A 24,516-nucleotide genomic window follows, 5' to 3' on the forward strand; every position below is an offset into this window, starting at 1 on the left:
ATCAGTATTGTTAATTGACGCTGCGGATCCAAATCTCTTCAGGAGCCTATAGGATGATAATGGGACAATATATTTAGGGGCGTTTTTGGTACGGCCGTATATCGCCCGGTGTATTAGTATGAGGGCCATCGGCCTGAATATTCTCAGACCATCGGTTGGGGAACCGAGTGTCCGACATAAGAGGTTCCTAAAATAGTGCTTGTTCTGTAAGGGGGTCCCGCAGCGCTGGGATGTACACTTAGGTGCCTAGCAGCAAAATAGTTAAAATTAAAGGCAGCATTAAAAGGAAAGGAGGGGGGGAGCGGTGCCGAATGTATGAGCCCACATTTCGGCATTGTCTAGGTCTAGCGAACCTCTAGGACTTTACGAGATGCAGTTTGGCCTCTGAGGGGAGTGTTTAGGACAGAGAAATGAAGCACCTTATCGGTCCTGGCAGTTCCCCCCAGCGCCTGGAGCCAGCCTGCAGCCACCACAACACGGCCCTTTTAATTGCTTTCACATCCAATCCTCAGCCCCGCGCCTCATCCTGGCTGTGCTTCGCCCCACAGCACTGCACCCCTACCTGAGCGAGGCAGGAGGGAGAGGGGGGTGCATCACACAACACCGTGACCCCAACATACCCAACTCAAACCAGCGAGAGACGCTCGCCCCCCATAGAGGAGGAATGGGCCGGAGTAATGAGCGCAGCCGACACAAATAGACTTAGGTGTGACAGTCGGATGCGGCTTCTAGACGGATGGACGCCGGACTGAGCGGTGACTCAAGTGCAGTCGTGTCTGAATATTAGGGGGATGACGGCGAGACGATCCGTAGGTGTGCGGTATATGACAGCAGCCAGGAAACATGAGAAATCGAGCTATGGATGTAGCAGAGCTGAATTTGTCAATCAACTCATTAGCTCTGCATCATTTATGCACTGAGGCGGCAAGCTGCAATGTTATACAACGGTGGAGTCATCGACATATGCATTGTCCATAGCACAATCTATACTAATACAGTTCATAGATATTGCAGTTATCACACTGGCCACTAGGCTCAATACTAGACTCGTACTGTACATCCTGTTCTGTACAGATGACAATTCAGCAGTCTCATTATCAACACAGACATGATTACAATAAATGGTAACACATTTACAGTGCCTTGCAAAAGTATTCGGCCCCCTGGAACTTTTCAACCTTTTCCCACATATCGTGCTTCAAACATAAAGATATCAAATGTAAATTTTTGGTGAAGAATCAACAACAAGTGGGACACAATTGTGAAGCTGAACAAAATTTATTGGTTATTTTAAATTTTTGTGGAAAGTCAAAAACTGAAAAGTGGGGCGTGCAATATTATTCGGCCCCTTTACTTTCAGTGCAGCAAACTCACTCCGGAAGTTCATTGTGGATCTCTGAATGATCCAATATTGCCCTAAATGACTAATGATGGTAAATATAATCCACCTGTGTGTAATCAAGTCTCCGTATAAATGCACCTGCTCTGTGATAGTCTCAGGGTTCTGTTTGATGCACAGAGAGCATCATGAAGACCAAGGAACACAACAGGCAGGTCCGTGATACTGTTGTGGAGAAGTTTAAAGCCGGATTTGGATACAAAATGATTTCCAAAACTTTAAAAATACCAAGGAGCACTGTGCAAGCGATCATATTGAAATGGAAGGAGTATCATACCACTGCAAATCTACCAAGACCCGGCCGTCCCTCTAAACGTTCATCTCAAACAAGGAGAAGACTGATCAGAGATGCAGCCAAGAGGCCCATGATCACTCTGGATGAACTGCAGAGATCTACAGCTGAGGTGGGACAGTCTGTCCATAGGACAACAATCAGTCATACACTGCACAAATCTGACCTTTATGAAAGAGTGGCAAGAAGAAAGCCATTTCTCAAAGATATCCATAAAAAGTGCCGTTAAAAGTTTGCAACAAGCCACCTGGGAGACACACCAAACATGTGGAAGAAGGTGCTCTGGTCAGATGAAACCAAAATCAAACATTTTGGCAACAATGCCAAACAATATGTTCGGCGTAAAGGCAACACAGCTCATCACCCTGAACACACCATACCCACTGTCAAACATGGTGGTGGCAGCATCATAGTTTGGGCCTGCTTTTCTTCAGCAGGGACAGGAAAGATGGTTAAAATTGATGGGAAGACAGATGGTGCCAAATACAGGACCATTCCTGAAGAAAACCTGTTGGAGTCTGCAAAAGACCTGAGACTGGGACGGAGATTTGTCTTCCAACAAGACAATGATCCCAAACATAAAGCAAAATCTACAATTGAATGGTTCACAAATAAACGTATCCAGGTGTTGGAATGGCCAAGTCAAAGTCCACACCTGAATCCAATCGAGAATCTGTGGAAAGAGCTGAAAACTGCAGTTCACAAACGATCTCCATCAAACCTCACTGAGCTCGAGCTGTTTGCCAAGGAAGAATGGGCAAGAATTTCAGTCTCTCTATGTACAAAACTGATAGACATACCCCAAGCGACTTGCAGCTGTAATCGCAGCAAAAGGTGGCGCAACAAAGTATTAAGTTACAGGGGACGAATAATATTGCACGCCCCACTTTTCAGTTTTTGAATTTCCACAAAAATTTAAAATAACCCATAAATTTCGTTCAACTTCACAATTGTTTCCCACTTGTTGTTGATTCTTCACCAAAAATTTACATTTGGTATCTTTATGTTTGAAGCATGATGTGGGAAAGGGTTGAAAAGTTCCAGGGGACCAAATACTTTCGCAAGGCACTGTATATACAATGGATAACACAGGATCCAACAATCACAATAGGTGATGTCACAGCTCGCCTATTCCTCCTGTACAATGACTGATAACACCTCTATATACAGTAGATAACACAGGATCCACCATTCACAATAGGTGATGTCACAGCTCACCTCCTCCTCCTCCTCCTCCTGTACAATGACTGTTATATACAGTAGATAACACAGGATCCATCATTCACATTGCAAAAGCATACATTTGCTTGCTGATACATATTCTTTCCAGCTGTTGTGATGCTACAACCCCCAACATGCTATTTATGATCCCATCTATTATCCAGGGCAGCTCCAAAGAGTATAACATGAACAGCCTAATAGGCAATGTGTAATGCTCTAGTTTCCCTGTGGTGGCGCTGTTGGGAAATAGAACACTTACCTGCCTGAGATCAGCTGATCATTATGGATCCTTCTGATAAAGCGATATTCTTCCATGCAGAGGACCACTTTATAGTGAAGTGACTGCCACCAGATAGGAATAAAGCACAGTGTATTCCAGATATGATGGTTTTCCATGAAATCATACATTTATGTATATGACACCTAAGGCTAGGGCTCCATATCTAATAACCACAGCCGATCATCTCCCCTCTTATCCTGCAGTAAAAATCACTTTCCAGGGATTATTCAACATTTCCATCTACTGTTATGAATGGGAAACCGAGGAGGAAAAGCAAGACAACAAGCTAAGTCTCAGAAATCCAGAGAAGTTGGTAACTATGCAGATTGCAGATCCCTGATCTTAGCAGTACAACTAGCAGCAGTCGTGGAGCGTTCCTATGTTGGTCCTAGACGCCTCGTCACAACCGGAGAACTACATAAGCCTAAAGTAGGAAAAGAGGAAAACTAACTGCCCCAGAGCAGACCCCAAAGGAAAGACAGCCCCCCACATGTATTGACGGTGAAACAAGATGAAAATACAAAAAAAAGGCAGGAAAATAGGCTGAGCAAACGATGGGGCCCGGCTAACTAAAAAGGACAGAAAAGGAAAGACACTGTCTGCAATCTGCCAAAGACAACCTACAAAAATATTGTCCAACACTTCTGATAGCAAAATTGACCCTGAAGTCACTAGACTTCTAAACCTATATCAGCACTCTGAAATATTCTGAGACAGAGCAAAAAAGAGGCCAATCTAATAAGGGACAAAAATCAGATTGGCAAATACTGATTAATAGGAGTGGAATTTCAGCATAGCCCCAGCAGGGGCAGGCTGATTACACAACAAACTGAATTGACCAACAAGCGCAAGTGTGAACATTAGCAAAAGACAAACTTAACTTGAGAAGACTGGAAGAGAGCTGAAGTCCAGGACCTGAAAAGCAGACTGAATCACCAGCACCCGGATAGGGCGTCGGCTGTCTTTTATCCAGTCTGATACTCCAGAGATCCAATCGTTATCTTCCTCATCAGGTGGCAGATCACTACCACTTAAACCAACCGCACTACCTCCTGTCACCACCAGAGGGAGAACGGAAGGGGAACTCTCAACTGGTGGAGCAGAAAATGAGTTCATGACAATCTACTATACAAATGAATCGGCAGACAGGAGCACGCAGCTCGGCAAACAGGAGCGCACAGCTCTCCTTGTATATTGTACTAATGTCACCCATCCTGGGCCTCTTCCTGGCATAATGTCCATCTTCGGTCCCTTCCAGTAATAATGTCCCTCATCCTGGTGTAATTTCCCCATCCTTACCCATTCCAGTAATAATGTCCCCCATCCTGAGCCCGTTCCTGGTATAATGTCCACCATCATGGGGCACTTCCAGTCACTGCCCGTAATAATGTCCCCCCCTTTATGGGATCTTCCTGGTATATTTTCCCCTTTTCTGGGCCCATCCTGTAATAATGTTCCCTGTTCTGCCGCTGTTCTCTAATACATTTGAAAAAAAATGAATCTTCCCTTCCTCCACCCCCACAGCATGCGGCACCATCTTCTATAGCCAGAAGCTGACTACTGAATGCCAGCTATGGGCGACGTATGACGTAATTGCAATGCACAGTCTGTGACTGGCACGTTGATGTCAGCTACCGGCTTCTGATTGGCCAGCGGCATGTATTACAGTGCAGGGAGCCAGCGGGTCTCTTCCCCCACAATGCATTTCAGCTCTGAGTATACTTCCTCGGATGCACATCCAATTGAAATAGTCATTTGCGGCAGCGGGCCCCTCTCCCGCACAGGCACGACCTCTGCAGCCACAATTGGTACACCCCTGAGTGTTATGCCACCTGTCAACTCTAGGCCGATCTCTGCTCCCCTCCTCTATGGCTGCTCTTTGCCATGCTTCATGTTGGGTTTCACATGTTGTCCGGTGTATAATCACCCAAGGCCCTCTAAGGTCGACTGTGTGTTCAGTTGCCATTTATTTTGCAGTTTGTCCAGTTCCTCCAGCTGCAATCATCGCTTGTGGTTTCTATAGCCTGCATATGCTACTCTTCAGACCTGCTGGTTAACCCTTCATCTGCTGTAAGAGTAACAAACTGTTACCTGGACTTGTTCACATTAGGCTGTGGCAATTTATGGTTTACTTTACATCTTCAGCTCCTGTGTTGGTCTACACATAGGCTTCCGGTGTGTCTTCCTCTGGTTATTTGCCAGTCGTCCAGCATAGCCTCTTGTGCAGGGCCTCGCTGTTTCATGTGTGATTTTGCAAGTGCAGCTTGCTGTGCCATGGACCTCTGTCTGTATTTTCACCCTGATCTGTGGCTTAGTGAATTCACCCTACCAGTAGACAGCAGTACAATCTGTACTTATACTATCCCAGCCTGTATCATTTACAGGGCAATGACATAGAGGCAGTACTCTCTGTGCCTATACTAACTGTTCTGTGCCTATCTTAACTGAAGTACTGTGTGTCCATTATTTAAATGCTAAAGACATGCAGGCAGTACTATCTGTACCTATATTATTTTCAGTGAAAGACAAGGATGCAGTACTATCTCTTCCTACATTATATAAGGGTAGCACAATATTTAACTATGTAATTTACAGGGAAAGTTATAAAGGCAGTACTATATGTGCCTATATCATTTGCAGGGAAATATACGGGACTAATACTTTCTGTACTTACATCATTTACAAGGAAAGACAGGGAGACAGTACCATCTGTGCCTATATTGTTAAGTGAGATACAATTGGAGGTAATACTCTCTGTAGCTACATAGTAGGCAGAACTTTCTGTACCTACAGTCATGGCCAAAAGTTTTGAGAATTACACAAATATTAATTTTTACAAAGTCTACTGCTTCATTTTTTCTAATGGCAATTTGCATATACTCCAGAATGTTATAAAGAGTGATCAGCTTAACAGCAATTACTTGCAAAGTCAATATTTGCCTAGAAAATTAACTTTATCCCCCAAAACACATTTCAACATCATTGCAGCCCTGCCTTAAAAGGACCAGCTAACATTGTTTCAGTGATTGCTCCATTAACACAGGTGTGGGTGTTGATGAGGACAGGGCTGGAGATCAATCTATCATGATTAAGTAAGAATGACACCACTGGACACTTTAAAAGGAGGCTGGTGCTTGGCATCATTGTTTATCTTCTGTTAACCATGGTTATCTCTAAAGAAACACGTGCAGTCATCATTGCACTGCACAAAAATGGCCTAACAGGGAAGAGTATCGCAGCTAGAAAGATTGCACCTCAGTCAACAATCTATCGCATCATCAAGAACTTCAAGGAGAGAGGTTCCCTTGTTGCGAAAAAGGCTCCAGGGCGCCCAAGAAAGACCAGCAAGCGCCAGGACCGTCTCTTAAAAGTGTTTCAGCTGCGGATCGGGCTACCAGCAGTGCAGAGCTTGCTCAGGAATGGCAGCAGGCAGGTGTGAGTGCATCTGCACGCACTGTGAGGCGGAGACTCTTGGAGCAAGGCCTGGTCTCAAGGAGGGCAGCAAAGAAGCCACTTCTCTCCAGAAAAAACATCATGGACAGACTGATATTCTGCAAGAGGTACAGGGAGTGGACTGCTGAGGACTGGGGTAAAGTCATTTTCTCTGATGAATCCCCTTTTCGATTGTTTGGGACATCTGGAAAACGGCTTATTCGGAGAAGACCAGGTGAGCGCTACCACCAGTCTTGTCTCATGCCAACTGTCAAGCATCCTGAAACCATTCATGTGTGGGGTTGCTTCTCAGCCAAGGGAATGGGCTCTCTCTCAGTCTTGCCTAAAAACACAGCCATGAATAAAGAATGGTACCAGAATGTCCTCCAAGAGCAACTTCTCCCAACCGTCCAAGAGCAGTTTGGCGATCAACAATGCCTTTTTCAACATGATGGAGCACCTTGCCATAAAGCAAAGGTGATAACTAAATGGCTCAGGGAACAAAACATAGAGATTTTGGGACCATGGCCTGGAAACTCCCCAGATCTTAATCCCATTGAGAACTTGTGGTCAATCATCAAGAGACGGGTGGACAAACAAAAACCTTAAAATTCAGACAAAATAAAAGCATTGATTTTGCAAGAATGGACTGCTATCAGTCAGGATTTGATCCAGAAGTTGATTGAGAGCATGCCAGGGAGAATTGCTGAGGTCCTGAAGAAGAAGGGTCAACACTGCAAATATTGACTTGCTGCATTAACTCATTCTAACTGTCAATATAACCTTTTGTTACTCATAATATGATTGCAATTATATTTCTGTATGTGATAAAAACAACAGACAAACACATAAAAACCAGAGGGCAGCAGATCATGTGAAAATATAATATTTGTGTCATTCTCAAAACTTTTGGCCATGACTGTACAGTTCTATGTAAACGTTTTAGGCAAGTGTGTAAAAATGCTGCAAAGTAAGAATGCTGTAAAAAATAGCAGTTAATTGTTCATTTTTATCAAAATGCAAAACCTAAATCCAATTAGTATTTCCTGTGACTGCCCTTTCAATACAGAATCAATTCTTCTAGGTACATGTGCAGAAAGTCTGGGATTTTGTACGGTTATGAAAAACCAATGTTACCAAACAGGTGATTAAGATCACCATATTCATATGTAGGCAGAAACACAGTCATTAACTGCAACAGAAACAGATGTGTAGGAGGCTTAAAACTGGGTGAAGAGCAGCCTAACTCTGCTGCAAAGGTGAGGATGTGGAACAAAGTTTCATGTCACAGGTCATACACTATGTCAAGACTGAGCATAGCAGCAAGACACAAGGTAGTTATACGGCATCAGAAAGGCGTCTCCCAGGCAAAAGAGTTCACAGTATACTGGGATTCCAAGATGTGCTGTTCAGGCCCTTTTGAACAAGCACCAAGAAATGATCATAGTTAAGGATAGCGCATAGCACTCAGCCGTGTTTTACGCCAGTATGAGCTAGCCTTAAAGAAGAGCGAGAAGTCCTGAATGATGATATGGCTTTAAAAAAAAACAACAAAAACCCTGATCTCAACATCATTGTGTATGTCTGGGATCACATAGCGAGACAGAAGGATCCTCACAAGCCTCATACACAGAAGATCTGGGATCAGTTCTCCAAGTTGATTGGTACAACCTCCTGCCGAGTTCCTTCAAAAACTGTGTACAAAGGACAAGTACCAAGAAGAACTGATAAAGGTAAAGGGTAGTCACCAAATACTGATGGAATTTAGATTTTTGACTCTTGTGAACTGGAAAAAAAATAAACTATTGACACTTCGTCTTGAGAAAGCTTTCTTACTGTGCAGCATTTTTCCCCCACATCTGCCTAAAACTTTTGCACGGCACCGTAAACGTTCACCGTTGCACCTCGGCCATCCTCTGTATTCTACTAACGCCGGCTCCTCCGTAGGTTGATTGGTAACCCGCACCACAAGTTAACAAACGCATCGTTTTTCACATGTACTGGGGGGCATCTGCTCATTTCATTTCTTCTTCATTCTGTCTGATGCTGCAATGTCGAAAATATAGAGCGAGAGCGAAAAACAGAAAGCAAAAACTAACATGCCATTTTTATTTATTTTTTTTATTTTTGATTAAAATGTCTTTTCTAGAAAAATATATCTCCCCATGTGACAAATACTAATGATGGGATTGTTATAGGTCCCTGGGACAAGAAGTTGCATGTGAGATCTCCTATATGTTGTCCTGTGAAGTGATAAATCCCACGCAGCACAAGTGAAGATTATGAAGACCCCTGCAGGAACACAGGTGTATACACGGGGGGCTTCATTTGTAGGAGCGTCGGTCATGATTTACTGCATGTAACTAGCATAATAATGATATTAATGTACGGCTGTACTGTGCGCGCACACTTCCCATGTCCTAGCCTGGCCGACTCCAGCTGGACGTCTTTCGCACTAATCATAATTGAAGATGACAGAGGCTTCTGACGAGAAATCTGTTTTCTCAGGAAGACAACATGGGAAGAAGTTGCTTTAAGACAGACAGGACATAGCTCCGTCTGCTGAACCCCGCAAGCATTCCCAGGACGGACCCCATCTTCATCCCAGCATCTTCTCTCTCTTTCACTAAGACATTCTCCACTATCATTTTCCCTCTTTTTTCTGCATTTTTTCCTTTAATTAAATATACTATTTACTTCTACGTGTCCCTTAAATTTTCTGATCCTCTACTACATATAATCCTTTTGTAAAAAAAAAAAAATCCACCAGCAAAAAGATGATCACTTTATATTTTAATGTTAGCTGATATTTATGAAGATAGCAGTAAGGGTTTAATTCATCTGTAGCGCCTCCAATGGGAAAAGCGAGGTATTACATGCCGTTGATTGACAATGTAATGCACAGAAACATTGGGTCCTTCAGGATAAATGACACTCTTTGCAACCTTAAATTTTACTAAACCAGGCAACCCCTTTATGGAGGAGCACTATTGAGAACTGTTGCAACCTACATAACATATTCTTGAACTGTGGATCACCGGTGACATAAATAGTGGCTGCTTAATACAATTTTAGGAACTGTTACTGTGCCTATCATTCATTGTTTGTAGAGGACTAGCAACCTACGATTCAACAGTGAACCTCCTCCCCTGACTACTGGAGAGTATTCTGTGAATATAGATGGCCTTGGATATTGCAGACTTCCAGTCTATAGCCTGTAACTTGTGCAGGGAAAATAAAAATGACCTGACATGGTAACTGCGCCAGCCTGTTCCTGTTGTGAATTACTTTGTACACTAGAACAAAAGATTTTTCCTGTTGCGTGCTAATGGCCAAGTTCAATGTCGCAAGTCTGAAGTATAACCTTCAAGCTGGATGTGTCAACTCTACGGGTAACCTAACCACCAAGCTCTGTGCCTCAATGCTGTGTGCAACAACTACATTTTAACTGATGTGCAATGTCCTATCTCTTTGTCTTAACTGTGATGTGTAACTGCCAAGCTCTATGCTTTAACGCTGATGTGCAACTGCCAAGTATTGTAGACTTATTCTGTTACTCTGCTCCTCAATACTTGGGAGGAGTGTACCCGTCAAGCTCTGTGCCTTAACTCTGATGTGTAACTGCCAAATATTTTTTCTTTATCTGTTCTGTAACTGCCAGGCTCTGTGCCTCAATGCGGTAACAGTCAAGCTTTGTGCCTTTCAGAGAACTTGTCCGCTTGATTTTGTAATGTAACATAAAGACATGTCTGTAGTGACATTGTAATATTCAGTGCATTGATTCTTTTCGTGAATAATTCTGCTTTATTGTGTTTCTGTATAATCATCATTTAACATTTTCTACTATATAGATCTCCTCCTTGCCTGCGATTCCCCTGGTCCCTCTGCCTGCCTCCGTTCTTTCAATAACTGGTCACTGCTGAGATTTCAGAGAAGGCAGGAGTAGAAGATCCAATGCACTGCACACCAAAATCAAAATCTAAATATCATAAAACATAAAATGGTGATTAAAGAAGAACCAGAAAGTGGATTTCTTCACCAAATGTATGAATTTAATCTGTAACACAGCACCATTACAGTTATATCTTTACTTTACATTATCATGCAGACCGGGTTCTCTTCTACCAAGCTCTGTATCAGCGTTGATGTGTAACTACAAAGTTCTGTGCCTTAACTGATATGTAACTGCCACTGTTGTGAATTCTCTTGATCTGACTTATGAGTCGGGGCTCTCTCTGGTGGTTACTGCAGGTAGTGGAGCTGGCCGGGTGGATAGAAGTCTGCCACCTGATGACGATATTTGGAAATCAGGGGTTATTGACTGGGAGGATATAAGTGAGCAGGCTTCCCTCAGTTGCTGCTGGTGATTGTTTCTTCCTGTGCATTTTGAGGTCTGCTGTCTCCTGCCTGATCCTGCATTTTTCAGTTAAGTTGTTCATTTGCTAATCCTTTGCATCTGATCTGGTTTTGTCTCTTTCTGCTTTGCTGTGAGGGTTCAGTGTGCTCCCTGCTGGGGCTGTGCTGGACCCCGCTCCTTATGTTACAGCTTGTGTCAGTTTGGTCAGTCCCCTGTTTTATTAGTCTTTTTTTCTTTGCTGCCAGTTCACACTAGAATGCTGATCTAGTGGGGGAGAGTTCGTGAGGCCTCAGTGTTTTTTGTACATCAGTCGTGTTGGATGTTTTAGGGTTTTTGCATGATTGCAGACAGTGTCTTTCCTTTCCTAGCCTATATAGACACTTTGGGCCCCGTCATTTGCTCAGTCTATTTTCTGCCTGCGCCTCACCGACAATATATGTTTGGGGGTTATTTCTTTGAGGTTCTACTCCGGGGCAGTTTAGATTTCACCTATCTTACTTTAAGCTTAGTTAGTTCTCCGGCTGTGCCGAGGCATCTAGGGCAACGTAGGTACGCCCCACGGCTACTGCTAGTTGTGTTGTTAGGATCAGGGGTCTGCAATCCGCTGAGTTACCAACCCCTCTGGTTTCCTGGTGTCCTAGCCTATTCCTGCTTTCCTCCTCGGTGACCTATTCATAACATGCCACGTTCTATTCCTTAACTGATGTGTAACTACTAAGCTGTGTGTCCACTCTGATGTGTAACTACCAAGTTCTGTGCCTTAACTCTGATGCATAATTGGCAAGTAATGTGTCATTCTGTTATGCAACCTCCAAAGCTCTGTACTTCAATAATTGGGAGGGGTATAACAGCCAAGCTCTGTGCCTTAACTTTGATATGTAACTATGAAGTACGGTGTCTTTATTCTGTTATGCAACTGCCAAACTCTGCTTCGCAATACTTAGGAAGATGAACTGCTAAACCCTTTGCCTTAAAGGGTTATTCCCATCTCAAAGAACCAGTCCCAATATGTAGTAGATGTAATAATAATATTAGCAAATGTCTCCAATTAGAAGTGTAGTATAGTTTTTCTGAATCTCTATGTCTCTTTTTCATGTGCAGGCCCTTAGGTGTTCATGGTTATGACCACTGATGTAGGGACAGTTAGTTAGCTAGCTGCTAGTGGTCGAAATCATGGATACCTACAGGTCCTGCAATGCCTGCACATGAGAAAAGAGACACAGAGAATCAGAAAAACTATACTACATGTCTAATTGGAGTTATTTGCTAATATTATTATTACAGCTACTACATATTGGGACAGGATCTTTGAGATGGAATACCCCTTTAACTATTATGTGCAGCTGCCAAGTACATTGTCTTTAATCTGATTTCTAACTGCCAAGCTCTGCGCCTCAAGATTTGGGAGGAGTGTAACAGCCAAGCTCTGCGCCTTTATTCTGTGATGTAACAGCCAAGATCTGCACCTCAATACTTATGTGAAGCGAAAAAAGAAGAAATATGCAGCACTCACCGATATGGCTGAAAAACTGCGTCTTTATTTCACATAAATTCCATCAAATGTGTGGACATGCGGGACGTTAGAGGAATGCTAGGGGAGGGAGGTGCCGGACAACGGCCGTTTCGCGATTAATCGCTTCTACGGGACCCGTAGAAGCGAGTAATCGCGAAACGGCCGTTGTCCGGACGCACAGTTTTTCAGCCATATCGGTGAGTGCTGCATATTTCTTCTTTTTTCGCTTCACATTGAAATATTCATGTTTTTTCATGCAAGCACCTACATTTTTTGACTGAATTATATGCCGCAATACTTCAGCTAAATAGCTCCGTCTGGTAATGTGGTGATTTGTGTGCCCTAGTATGCCGTTCATCTGTTTGCTCTTTGCTGGGACCTCAATACTTATGTACCTGTCAAGATTGTGCCCTTGTGCTGTAACCGCTAGGATAGTTGGCTCAACAATTTGAATCTTGCTGACCTTATGAGTCACTTCACCATCCACGGGATAAAGAGTTAAAGGAGTAGTCTAGTGAAAACAAGTTCTGTGGGACCTTTCAATTGGCAGAACTGGGAATGCCCCCCCTCCACACCCCACAGAAGTGCACATGCTTGACCGCAGTACCATTCACTGCCCATAGAGAATGAGTGGCGATTCAATGCCTTACCTACCGAGCCATCGTGAAACATGGATAAAAATTCCCAGTTCTGCGAATTGTTGCAGCTCCCAGCGAAGGGACACGTGCCAATCAGCAAGTGATAAAGGGGTCATCCAGTGAAAAACAAGTTACGTATCATAGACCATACACTCCGAGCAGACCTGGGGAGAATAAGGGAAGGTTTAGCTGATATTCAGGGTGTGCTAGAAGTGGAAGTAACGCAACAGTTGAAGGGCTACAAGGTTTCCTCAATCATGGTCAATATCAACTCCAAGGACGAGTGCAGCGCCACTTTTATACCCAGGTTGTGTCTGGTATTGCAGCCTAGTCCAAAGTAGTTGACGCCAGACACAACCAATGGGCTTTAAAAAAAAAAAAAAAAAAAAAAAAAAAAAAACTTTACCGAAAGTTACAATTTCGTTTAGGAAACCGAACAAAGAAAAGTTGACTTCTAAAGTTTAAAGTTCTGCTTTTGTTTGATCTTATTTATACAGTGTCTTAAGACCTGTACAATCGTACGGCGCTGTATAAATAATTCCTAAGGCCTGACTAAAGCATAGATTTAGATCTGTCGGCCAAATTCCTTACACAATGTTTGTTTGTCAGCAAGTTCTAGTTAACCCCCCCGTATATAGCACAGTGATTTAAAGGGGAAGCCAATTAAATTAAAAAAACATTCCTTTTGCTTCCAAAAAAAAAATCACAACACCTATGTTCAGGCTGTGCGCAGTATTGCAGCTTAGTCACATTTACTTGCAATACCACACACAACCTGTAGTCAAAAGTGGCGCTGTTCCTAAAATAAACCAGCCATGTTATTTTTTTTTTTTTAATACCTTATATCTATTTTTTTTTACTAACCATGTCCAGTTAAAGTAATGCTGCCCATAGCATTTCACTGGGTGCCGTGGGCAAAAGAGCACATTTTCAGGACACAGTAAGAAAATAGTTTATCCGTTTTTTTTATTTTATACAAGTGTCAGAAACAACTCGACCCAAGTGAATCGCACCCATTAAGTTGAACCAGTTCATTCCTTTGGGTACTCGGCACACTCATTGCAATTATAATCACCGCATGAACCTGCCGGCATGCCAGGCTGGCAGTCAGTCCCATGGGCGAACAAATCCTTAAAAAAAACAAAAAACAATATTTTTGGCCTCTGAACAAATTTGGAACACTGTTGATGGCACGAAATGGATGCAAAGCCATCTAGACAACATGTCCTCCCTACAGGACATTAAACCTGACTACAGCATCATTAGGTCATAATATTATATGCCAGCCCTATCAGTGCAGGCTAGGGTGAGAAAACAGTCTGCGGTGCAAGTTCACCCCCTGCTGGTGAGATGTGGATTAACAAGATGCTGAAAAGCTAAAAGTAATGCAACTCCGACACTGTTTTTTGGGTTTAGATTTTACTGCATTTATTGTACGGTAAAAATGACCTGGAAACAATTATGGTGATACCAAAATTATAGTTTAACTATTTTAGCGGCTTAAAAGAAAGTTGGAAATGTGTTAAAGGCCATAGGGACTTTATTTTTTTTTCCTTATGGGGCTCAGCTACCTGCCAGTCCTGTACAGATCTCTGCCAGCATAGAGCAATCATAGAAGTGCCGGCGATTCTGCAACTTCCAGTGATGTCACATTGACTGAGCAGTGTGTTCTCATTCCACTCTACTCTGTCGAAGGGGGTGTTACGGTCGATGCCTTGCTGATTGACTGCGGGCTCCCCGCAGTTAGGCAGTGGGGAACCGGCTGTCAGTCAGCATGACATTTGCAGTGATGGTCCAAGGACAGATCAGCCTGGAAGAGACTTATTGATGCAAGGTCAAATGAAGCAGCAATAATTGCTGGCAGGCACGGCCCGTGACTACTCTGAGCGCCGGGAAGAACAGGCAGACCATATGGGGCAGGTTAAGCCCCATAAGAGAAAAAAAAGATAGAATAACACCTTCAAAAATATATATTTTTAAACCTTTATTTTTACCATTTGCTTTATTTTTCTATTTGCATTCTTTCATGGTACTCCTTCCATTGTGGGGGGGAAGCGAATGGCGCTAATAAGGGCGTCCCACTTAAAGGGAATCTGTCACCCCATTTTCGGCCTATAAGCTGTGGCCACCGCCATCAGGGGCTTGTCTACAGCATTCTGTAATGCTGTAGATAAGTCCCCTATGTAACCTGAAAGAGAAGAGAAACAAGTTAGATTATACTCACTGGGGGGGGCGTGGTCGGGTGCGGTGGGTGTCACGGTCCGGCACTTCCCATCTTCTAGAGAGGACGTCCTCCTTCTTACTTCAGCTGCGGCTCCTGCGCAGGCGTACTTTATCCGCCCTCAATAGGGCAGATAAAGTACGCCTGCGCAGGACCTGCGGCAGAAGAAGGAGGACGTCAATCATCTCTAGAAGATGGGAAGCGCCGGACCGGACCGCGACACCCATTGGACCGGACGCCGGGGTGAGTATAATAACTTATTTTTCTTATCTTTCAGGTTACATCGGGGGCTTATCTACAGCATTACAGAATACTGCAGACAAGCCCCTGATGGCGGTGGCAGCTTCTTATAGACCAATAATGGGGTGACAGATTCCCTTTAATGGTGCTGTCGGAGATGGACAGAGGCATTTCAGTGATTAAACAGAGGCGATCAAAGATCGGCGCCATCTGTAATACAACTCCATCATCATCCTCACCTTCCCCAGGAAATATTACATCCTGTGGAGAGGAGTTAAAAAATATAAATACTCTGTAGCAAACCCTAAAACTGTGAGACGCATTCTGTTTGTATAGGTTTTTATTCACTTGTGGCCTGACAACCGCTGTATTGTATAGACGATATAGTCTAAGTTTAGTATTCCTTTGACTGGGAGTGGCGCTCCACATTCGCGGTCCAGAGAGTACTAAAAGGTATTTTGTTGTTTTGGAGATCGTACCTGACTGGGATCATTTTAATAATATTTATGATCCCATTATCTGATATATTTATAGCCGTTAACAAATCCAGATTGAGCTGGATGAACCAGTTTTACAAGATCTGATTAAAACCACTAAGAATTTTCAGACGGCCATGAAAGAATTTATTTTTTTAGTTTAAAGAAAAGAAAAATCACCCAAAGTTAAAAAAAAAAAAAAACCTGTCATTTAGATAAAAAAAAAATCTTTGAATATCTTGTAAAAAAAAAATTCCTGCACTCCCCTGATTCTGACACTCTTTCGTTTTGCGCTGCGTCGCTCCTTTGCAGAGATACTCACATTTGTTGTTCTTTGAGGGCAGTATGTGACATCTCTGCTTGTAGTGCAACTGCATTTCTCCAGTCTTCTCTGGGGGAGTTTGCTTTCACCCTTCCCAGACTCCTCCAATCATATCTATCAATCTCAGATGCTGCGATTGGCTGTGTATGGGAGGGAGGGGTGAAAGCGCATGCCCCCTCTAGAGAAGACTCAAGAAACGCCCAGTTGCACTACAAGCAGAGATTTCTCATACTGTGCTTCAAAATTTGAATACTCGGCAATGGAGCAGCACAGCAGAAAACAACAGGATAATCAGGAAAGCTCAGGGATTGTTACAAAGTATTTAATCCAATTTTATTTTTTGAGTGACAGGTCCTCTTTAATATATGAGGTGGCAGATGGGTGCCATAAAGGAACCTCATCTACTGGCCAGAGTGGAGAACTGCTATACTGAAGGTCCGAACGCTCTGGAGGACCCAATGCATCTCTACATTACATTGATTTCAATGGGAACTGCATCACTGTGGGAAAATCAGCGTAATCTGTAAGCCATTGGGGAGGGTGGTATATTTGGTCTTTCTTGCATTAGTTTGGTCTGTACTGCCCCACTGTACACTAGAGAAGCAGCTAGGCACACAAGTTTGGTTTGTTTGTTTTTTTTTTAAAAGAGCCTTTGCACAGTTTATGTCCTTAAAACTAGGCCTGCTTTATGCACATTCATATAAATACCCCTTAAGTTGTGAGATATGGATAAATAAAAAAAAAAATAAAAAAAACAGCCGTTGGGGGTCATGTTTTGTCCTTAAATGCATGCATTTTGGGCTACAATAATCCTTTGCAAGTAGATTTCATTAAAAAATGTTGCAGCTTTTGCGTTCTATAGCCTCGGTGTTCCACGTTATTGCTGGCTGCAGAATGAGTTAACTGAGAAACCATCAGTGAGCTTCTAACTTAGCTGAATTTTCCATAGGTAAAAGACAGTTCTTTTGATGTGGTTTGTGGGTCATAAATCAGCTGATATTAGCTCAGTAAAAGGCAGATAAGAGTTGCAAGTTCTTACAAACAAACTTTGATGAAGTCAATCCGATGAAAGGAATGCTCCTTTAAGGGTCTACTTTTTTTTACAAGTAATTTCATAGACACAACACGAGACATCTTTAAAAAACAAAATCTTTATTTGGTCCGAAAGAACCTGAGATGGGAGCGTAGGCCACCCAAAATGTAGCTATCTATACAATCTGAGTATATAAGTTGATAAAATAGCATTCTGATTTATTACAGCTGAACAATATATACACGTTTCAAATATTTCCCAGTTGTGGCAGACGGAGGGAGACCAGGGACCCTATCTGGGGGGAGAAGAAAGGCCTAGTAGGAAAGTAGTGATGAGGCGTGGACCACTGGATTCCCTAACCCTTAGCTGTGCCACAACACGACACTGGGCCCTATGTACCATGATGGCATCTGTTGGGCTTACCCTTGCAACCAATCAGATTGCAGCTTCCGTTTTCTAAACTGCACTGGAAAGATAAAAGCTAGTATCTGATTGGCTGCTGTGGGCAACCGCCATTTTTTTTCCCCCCTTTCTACATCGTTCTAACATTGGACCCTTTTATGTTAGTTGAGTAAAAAAAAAAATCTAAATGGCTGAAAATGTGGCCATTAGTGTCAAACTGAAAACATTTTTTAGCCTCTTAAAGGGAGTTTTGACTCTACATTAAAGTAAGGCTAAAAATATATATAAAATAAGCTCAATGCTGGTTCATTATAATTACAAGCAGGGGACATTTTGGCATCATGTTAAACTGCAATTTGAAGTGTAAAAAATACTATTGGTTGAAGTATGAAATAAATTTTTTTTTTCTATTAAAAAAAAAAAAGAAAAGGTTCCATGGCCCAAAATGGTTCAGCAGCTTTGGTAGAAATAAACATTTTTTAATCTGGGCGAATTATACAGATAATAAAAGAAATTTCTTCTCAGGGCTCTCAGGAAACACTAGGCCTCATTTACCTCAGAGAAATGACTCACAGCAACCAATCAGAGCGCAGCTCTCATTTTCAATACAGCACTAGAGAAATGAACAATGAATTCTGATTGGTTGCTATGGACATCATGAGATTTCATACATGACAATTTGTCATCTACACACAAAACAGGCAGCCATTTTGTGGACAGTAGTTCATGACTGAAAAAAAAGCAAAAACTCTACTCAGTCACTGCCCTATGCACAAAATAGTTGACATTGACAAGTTCAGTAAACATAAATTCAATATATTCATAAATGCCCTCCATTATACCATACACTGAATCGTATGAAGGGGTGTGTTGGTACGTTGACATGACCATCTTAAAAATTGAGAAAATAAAATATGAAAAAAAAAAGCATTTGGTCTTTTTTTTTTTTTACAGATAGGCAGCATATGTGATGAAGGTTGGAAAGATAATGTCGTTTGTCTTAAGGTGCAGGCGCAGTAGGTGTATTATGGCCGAGAAGTGCTATAGCTGCCAAAAATGTAATTCATCCATTTCTGATGTACCGTATATCCCAACAGGTGGTAGCCACAATATCCACCATTACAGCTCCCATTAGCTCACTTATATGGCCATAGTGTCAATATTACACCTGAATGGCCACGGTAGCACAGGTCAATGGACATCACAAAAAACGCAGCCTTGATAACTATGTGAGCTGACCTAGCGGATGTGTTGCTTGCACCCATATTACCTAGAAAGAGACCTTTAGGCGGCATTCACACATTGTGCATGGCGGTTTGTGCTCGGACCGTGACACTCAGGACTGTCCATATCAATGGGGCTGTCAAGTTCGGAACAGGAGTCCCGCAGCCGATCTGTTAATCACGGTCCATGCTTAGACCGCGATACACAGATGTGCAAATACACCATTAAAAATGGATGACAACACGTGGACTCGTTACTCATTGGCGATATTATTACTAAATTTAAGGGCCAATGCTTTGAGGGCGAACAATTTTGAGAGTCATTTAATGCATAAAAGATACCTTCCCGTACAAACACAAGAAAGCGGTGGTGGTCCAGACATTTTGCATAGTCCTTAATGGCTAATGACAAAAAGTGAGAATATGGAATTCATACAATTTGTAAAATTAAAAAAAAAACAAAAAATATGGTGGTCCCTCACCAGCGGAATCACAGCAATGGTTGCACCGATCTAGTGCCCACAGTTGGCAGTCGTCATCATGTCACATAATATACAGCACGTTAGGTACAATTCTCTCCAGCATAAACCATATACATGAACACAACATGGTATATAACAAACAAAACGACAACCCCTGTGTAGTAAGGTGGACCGAGGGGGAAATCCTAGATGGGATGGGAATGAGTGAGCAGCCCTTCTTTCCCTGAGACGTAAACGTGTGAAGCAGCGGACCCCCCATCCCTATAACAAATAGTGGGTTTGTACGTCTTGTCGGCAAGCAATTTATCAGCCCTCGCACCACCATGTCTCTCATTACTGCCTGTAATTTTTGGTTAAAATGTGCATATGTAACATTAAAAAGGGTATTCCCATCTTTTAAAGTGTGTTTTTGCTAGGGGATGCCAAAACTGACCCATAAAATTTAAATGGCCCTCTATGCCAATTCTGCGACCACACACGTGCTTAAGGCTGTGTGCCCACGTTGCTTTTTTGATGCAGAGTATTCCTGAGCGGAAACGCGCACCCTCTTCCCGGGAAAACGCATGCCTTTTATGACACGCTTTTGTTAAGCGTTTTAGCATGCGTTTTCCTATGCGTTTTTGCAATACAATTGTATGTATGCGAAAACGCACGCGTTTCCACAAAATTAGTGAATATGCTACGTTTTTTTCCGCTAAGCGTTTCCGCAGCGGAAAAAAAACGCACCATTGGCACAACATGTGGGATTCAATTAGGATAACATGGGCGTTTCCGCAGCAGAAACGAGCGTCTAAAAGCACAGCGGAAACGCTTAAAAAACGGAACGTGGGCACACAGCCTAAGGGGGTTCTCTGATACTATAAGGCTGTGTGCCCACGATGCAATTTTTAAGCGTTTTTGCCGCGATTTTCGAAGCGAAAATGGTTAAAAATCGTGTACAGAATGCCCCCCATGCATTCCTATGGCATTCCGCACATGCAGTGCTAATGCTGCGCTTTTTCCGCGGCGGAATTGCATCGCAGAAAAAATTGCAGCATGATCATTCTTTTGTGCAGAATCGCAAAGAATTGCCGCGATTCCGCACCCATAGGAATGCATGAGAATCGCTTACTTCCCGCATGTGGCTATGCCCACCATGCGGGAAGTTAAGCGTCTCATGTGCGGTTGGTACCCATGGTGTGGAGGAGAGGAGACTGTCCTCCAGGCCCTGGGTACCATACCCCTGTAAAAAAAAAGAATAAAAAAATCGGGGTATATTTACCTTCCGATGTCCCGCGCTGCATTCCCAGTAATGCCTTGTGGCAAGGTCCTGTGATGACGTGGTCTCGCGAGATCGCTATAGTAACGCGAGACCAACGTCATCACAGGTCTCACAAGGCATCGCTGGGAACGCTGAGGACCAGGATGGCAGCGCGGGACGTCGGAAGGTAAATATACCCCGATTTTTAATCATTTTTAACATTTTATCTTTTACTATTGATGCCGCATAGGCGGCCTCAATAGTAAAAAGCTGCTCACACTTGTCAAACACTATGTTTGACGAGTGTGACCAACCTGTCAATCACTTTCCAAACGATGCTTCAAATCGCTTGGAAAGTGCTTGAGAAGATCGCGGTAAAATCACGCGGAAAAAAACGCACGATTTCTGGGAAGGAGTCCGGTTTTCATTGTGCGTTTTAAAACGCTACGTGGGCCCATAGCCTAAAAGTGAATCTTAATGGACACAGGATTGTGGCTGCCATTCAGTTAAAACCTTCACATTTCGACAGAACAAGAAAACAGATTGTACTTTTGGTTCAGCTAATGGTAGCCGCTAATATTCTGCAGTGACTACGCCGCCGAATATTGACGTAAGCAGGCTGGCGGTGGACACAGAGGAGCGGCGGCAGTCTGAAGGGCTGTATAGTTTTCTTTTATTACCTTGGGCCTTTTAACTTTTATACTAGTGAAGAATTCCCTTTAAGTACCTGTGTGCATGGAATAACAAAACAAAAAACAAAGGTCTCAACTTGTGGAGGTCATACCCCTACCAGTCAATGTTTTGGCAAATCCTAGTTCTAAGACGATCATTGGTAGATAGCCAATATAATGATCTGATGGGGGATAGTAGTCTTCGTTGGTGGGGAAGGGGCTTGTAGGGGATATTTCTGCAATACAGCCAACGGAGTTTCAATGGTGGGATGATAAATGGTGGGAAAAGTAACATTCATATATAGAAATTGCATTTAAAAGACTATCATCTCCGACGCTGATCAGTTTTTATACTTACCCTGTTTTGCAAATGTGCAGGATTTCTTTATCTCTGGTAAAATGGCTGCATTTTCCTTAGCAGACTATAAAAAATATGAGATTTGTGATTTATTGCATGATGGGTAGGTGACATCGCCCTTATTCTGATGTGTGATCGTTAAGCTCTGTGTGATCATTAAGACTCGGGGGGTAAGGCGGCAGGATGCAAGTAAAAAGGAATGTGGCAGATTGATGCACTGCATGTTTCAGGTAGGCAACGGGTGCGGCGGTCTTGTTACGCCGTTTCTCCTCCGCTGGATTTGTTAAAGCTCGCATCCATGCATATAGCAGGGTGTCATAGGGTCACTAGCAGCCATAGTATCCTGTCGCAGAGATCCAAAAAGGATTAAAATGAATGTTAAAAAAAAATTTGACTGATTGATATATATATCAAAGTAAGAAACAGAACCAACCCCCCCACCCCAAAATAACAGTGGCCTCTATATTGTGCGCTATAAGACAACAAAGGGCACATCGCGACTATTTTGGGGTGCAGGACGATCCCAGTTTCATGTCTACAGTGTGGTACATTAAAATGAAAAAAAAAAAAAAAAAAAAATAGGGGGCCGGATGGGATAGGGTCCCTGTTTACACAGGATAAAAGTCCTGAGTAGATTTCAAGTGTTACTTTCCGGGAATTGTTTATTAGTCTGTAAAGTGCTCCCACTCAACTTAGGCAATCAAGCTCCTCGCACCAGGGAATCTCTCCTGGATCCGTCAGAGAGGTCGGGGACCATGCAAGCCGGACACGTCTGGAGACAATGGAGGGCTGTGAGTGCCTTTGCTGGACATCCAGTCATTCAGAGAAGCTTGGTTAGCTTTTCGGTGTGCCAGTCGATGAGTAATAGAAAAGCCAGCATTCCCCTCCAGCTGAGACAAAATGACCAGCACCTGCCTGTGATGGAAAAGAGGGGGCAGATAAATACAGCAATAGCATACCCACATGGTGCGCACAACTGTCTGTACATGAGCTTGAACACAATAAAGAAGGATACCTTTTATGTAGAGATCCGATGTGCCAGTCGTGAGAAAACTAACACAGGAGCCATATGCAAATCAGGCTGGAAGTGCACTAGGGGCGTGTCAATGCATTTTGGTCTGTTTCCTTCAAGTGCACTAACACCCCTGACGCACTTATAACCTGATTTGCATATCGGATTTCTAAAAAAAAACAAAAAAAAACCCGCTGATATACACAACAGTCTAATGTGTATGGGGGGCTTCCTGACTATCCCCAGATATCATCTGTTGGAAGGATACAGTTAGTTTGAATTTCAAGGTGCAATCCTTATGTTCTCCCTGGAGATGAGCTGCTGCTGCTGGAGGAGTGTGGAAACAGGACAAGTCTTTAACCCCTTCAAGACCCTGCCCTTTTTCGCTTTTGCTTTTCTGTTTTTGCTCCCATTCTTCCCAGAGCCATAACTTTTTTATTTTTCTGTCATTAGGGCCATGTGAGGGCTTGTTTTTTTGTGGGAAAACTTGTACTTTTGAACAACACCATTAGTTTTACCATATTGTGTACTCAAAAATGGGAACAAAATTCCAAGTGCGTTGAAATTGCAAAAAAAAGTACAATTTAACATTTTTTTTTTAACACGTTCACAAAATGCTAAAACTGACCAGCCATTATGATTCTCCAGGTCATTACGAGTTCATAGACACCAAACATGTCTAGGTTCTTTTTTAATTGAAGTGGTGAAAAAAAAATTAAAACACATGCCATTTCCGATACCCGTAGTGTCTCCATTTTTCGTGACCTGTGGCTTGGTGAGGGCTTACTTTTTTGCATGCCGAGCTGACGTTTTTAATTATACTATTTTGGTGTAGATACGATCTTCTGATCGCCCATTATTGAATTTTAATGTAATGTCGCGGCGACCAAAAAAAATTCTGGCGTTTTGACTTTTTTTTTCTCACTACTCCGTTTAGTAATCAGGTTAGTCTTTTTTTTTTTTTTAATGATAGATCAGGCGATTCTGAACAGCGGCGATACCAAATGTGTACATTTGATTTTATTTTGTTTTATTTTGAATGGGATGAAAGGGGGGTGATTTCAACTTTTATATTTATGTAATTTTGTGTTATATTTTTAAAAACACTTTTCTTTAACTTTTGGCATGCTTCAATAATGGGAGACTAGAAGCTGCTACAACCCAATCGGCTCTAATACATAGAGGCAATGATCAGATCGCCTCTATATAGCAGAATACCTCACTTAGTATGAGCACCAACCACTGGGTGGCGCTCACAGCAATCTGGCACTGATGTCATGCCAACACACCGGTGACCTGTGAACACGTGATGCATGTCACCGGTGTGCATATTTCTGGCCCGATAGCCGGAAGTGTACGTTAATTAATAGCAGCGGGTGGATCACGATTCCACCCGCGGCTATTGCGGGCACATGTCAGCTGTTCAAAACAGTCGACATGTCCTGGGAAAGATGAACGTTCAGCGCCGGAACCCACATAGAAGGGAGGTAAGCAACCTCCGCCGTACTAGTACGGCGGAGGTCGTAACCCCTTTACGACCTTGCGATTTTCTGTTTGTTTTTTTTTGCTCCCCTACCTTCTAGAGCCGTAATTTTTTTTTTTTTCCGTCAATATGGCCACGTGAGGGTCTGTTTTTTGCAAGACGAATTGTACTTTTGAACGACACCATTGATTTTACCATATGCTGGAAAACGGGGAAAAAAA

At 42.8% G+C, this 24,516-nt stretch overlaps 1 protein-coding gene and 1 long non-coding RNA gene across 6 annotated transcripts in view; one reads left to right on the forward strand and one right to left on the reverse strand.

Annotated features, from left to right (window-relative positions):
* Nucleotides 1-10,245, forward strand: part of LOC141073027 (uncharacterized) — a 50,101-nt gene extending 39,856 nt beyond the window's left edge. The window contains exon 5 of the long non-coding RNA XR_012226935.1: nt 8,823-10,245. This is a non-coding gene — a long non-coding RNA (uncharacterized lncRNA). The remainder of the gene's footprint in view (nt 1-8,822) is intronic.
* A 7,279-nt stretch (nt 10,246-17,524) lies between these two features.
* The window catches only part of CAPN15 (calpain 15), a 45,630-nt gene continuing 38,638 nt past the window's right edge, over nt 17,525-24,516 (reverse strand). For all 5 annotated transcript variants that reach the window (XM_073560316.1, XM_073560315.1, XM_073560314.1 and 2 more), the window contains one exon: nt 17,525-22,715. In XM_073560316.1, the coding sequence (XP_073416417.1) occupies nt 22,538-22,715 (178 nt within the window). In that variant the 3' untranslated portion in view covers nt 17,525-22,537. The remainder of the gene's footprint in view (nt 22,716-24,516) is intronic.

Source organism: Dendrobates tinctorius, unplaced genomic scaffold (genome assembly GCF_039654945.1).
Source record: "Dendrobates tinctorius isolate UK_male_01 unplaced genomic scaffold, ASM3965494v1 ptg000295l, whole genome shotgun sequence".
Classification (NCBI taxonomy): Eukaryota; Metazoa; Chordata; class Amphibia; order Anura; family Dendrobatidae; genus Dendrobates; species Dendrobates tinctorius.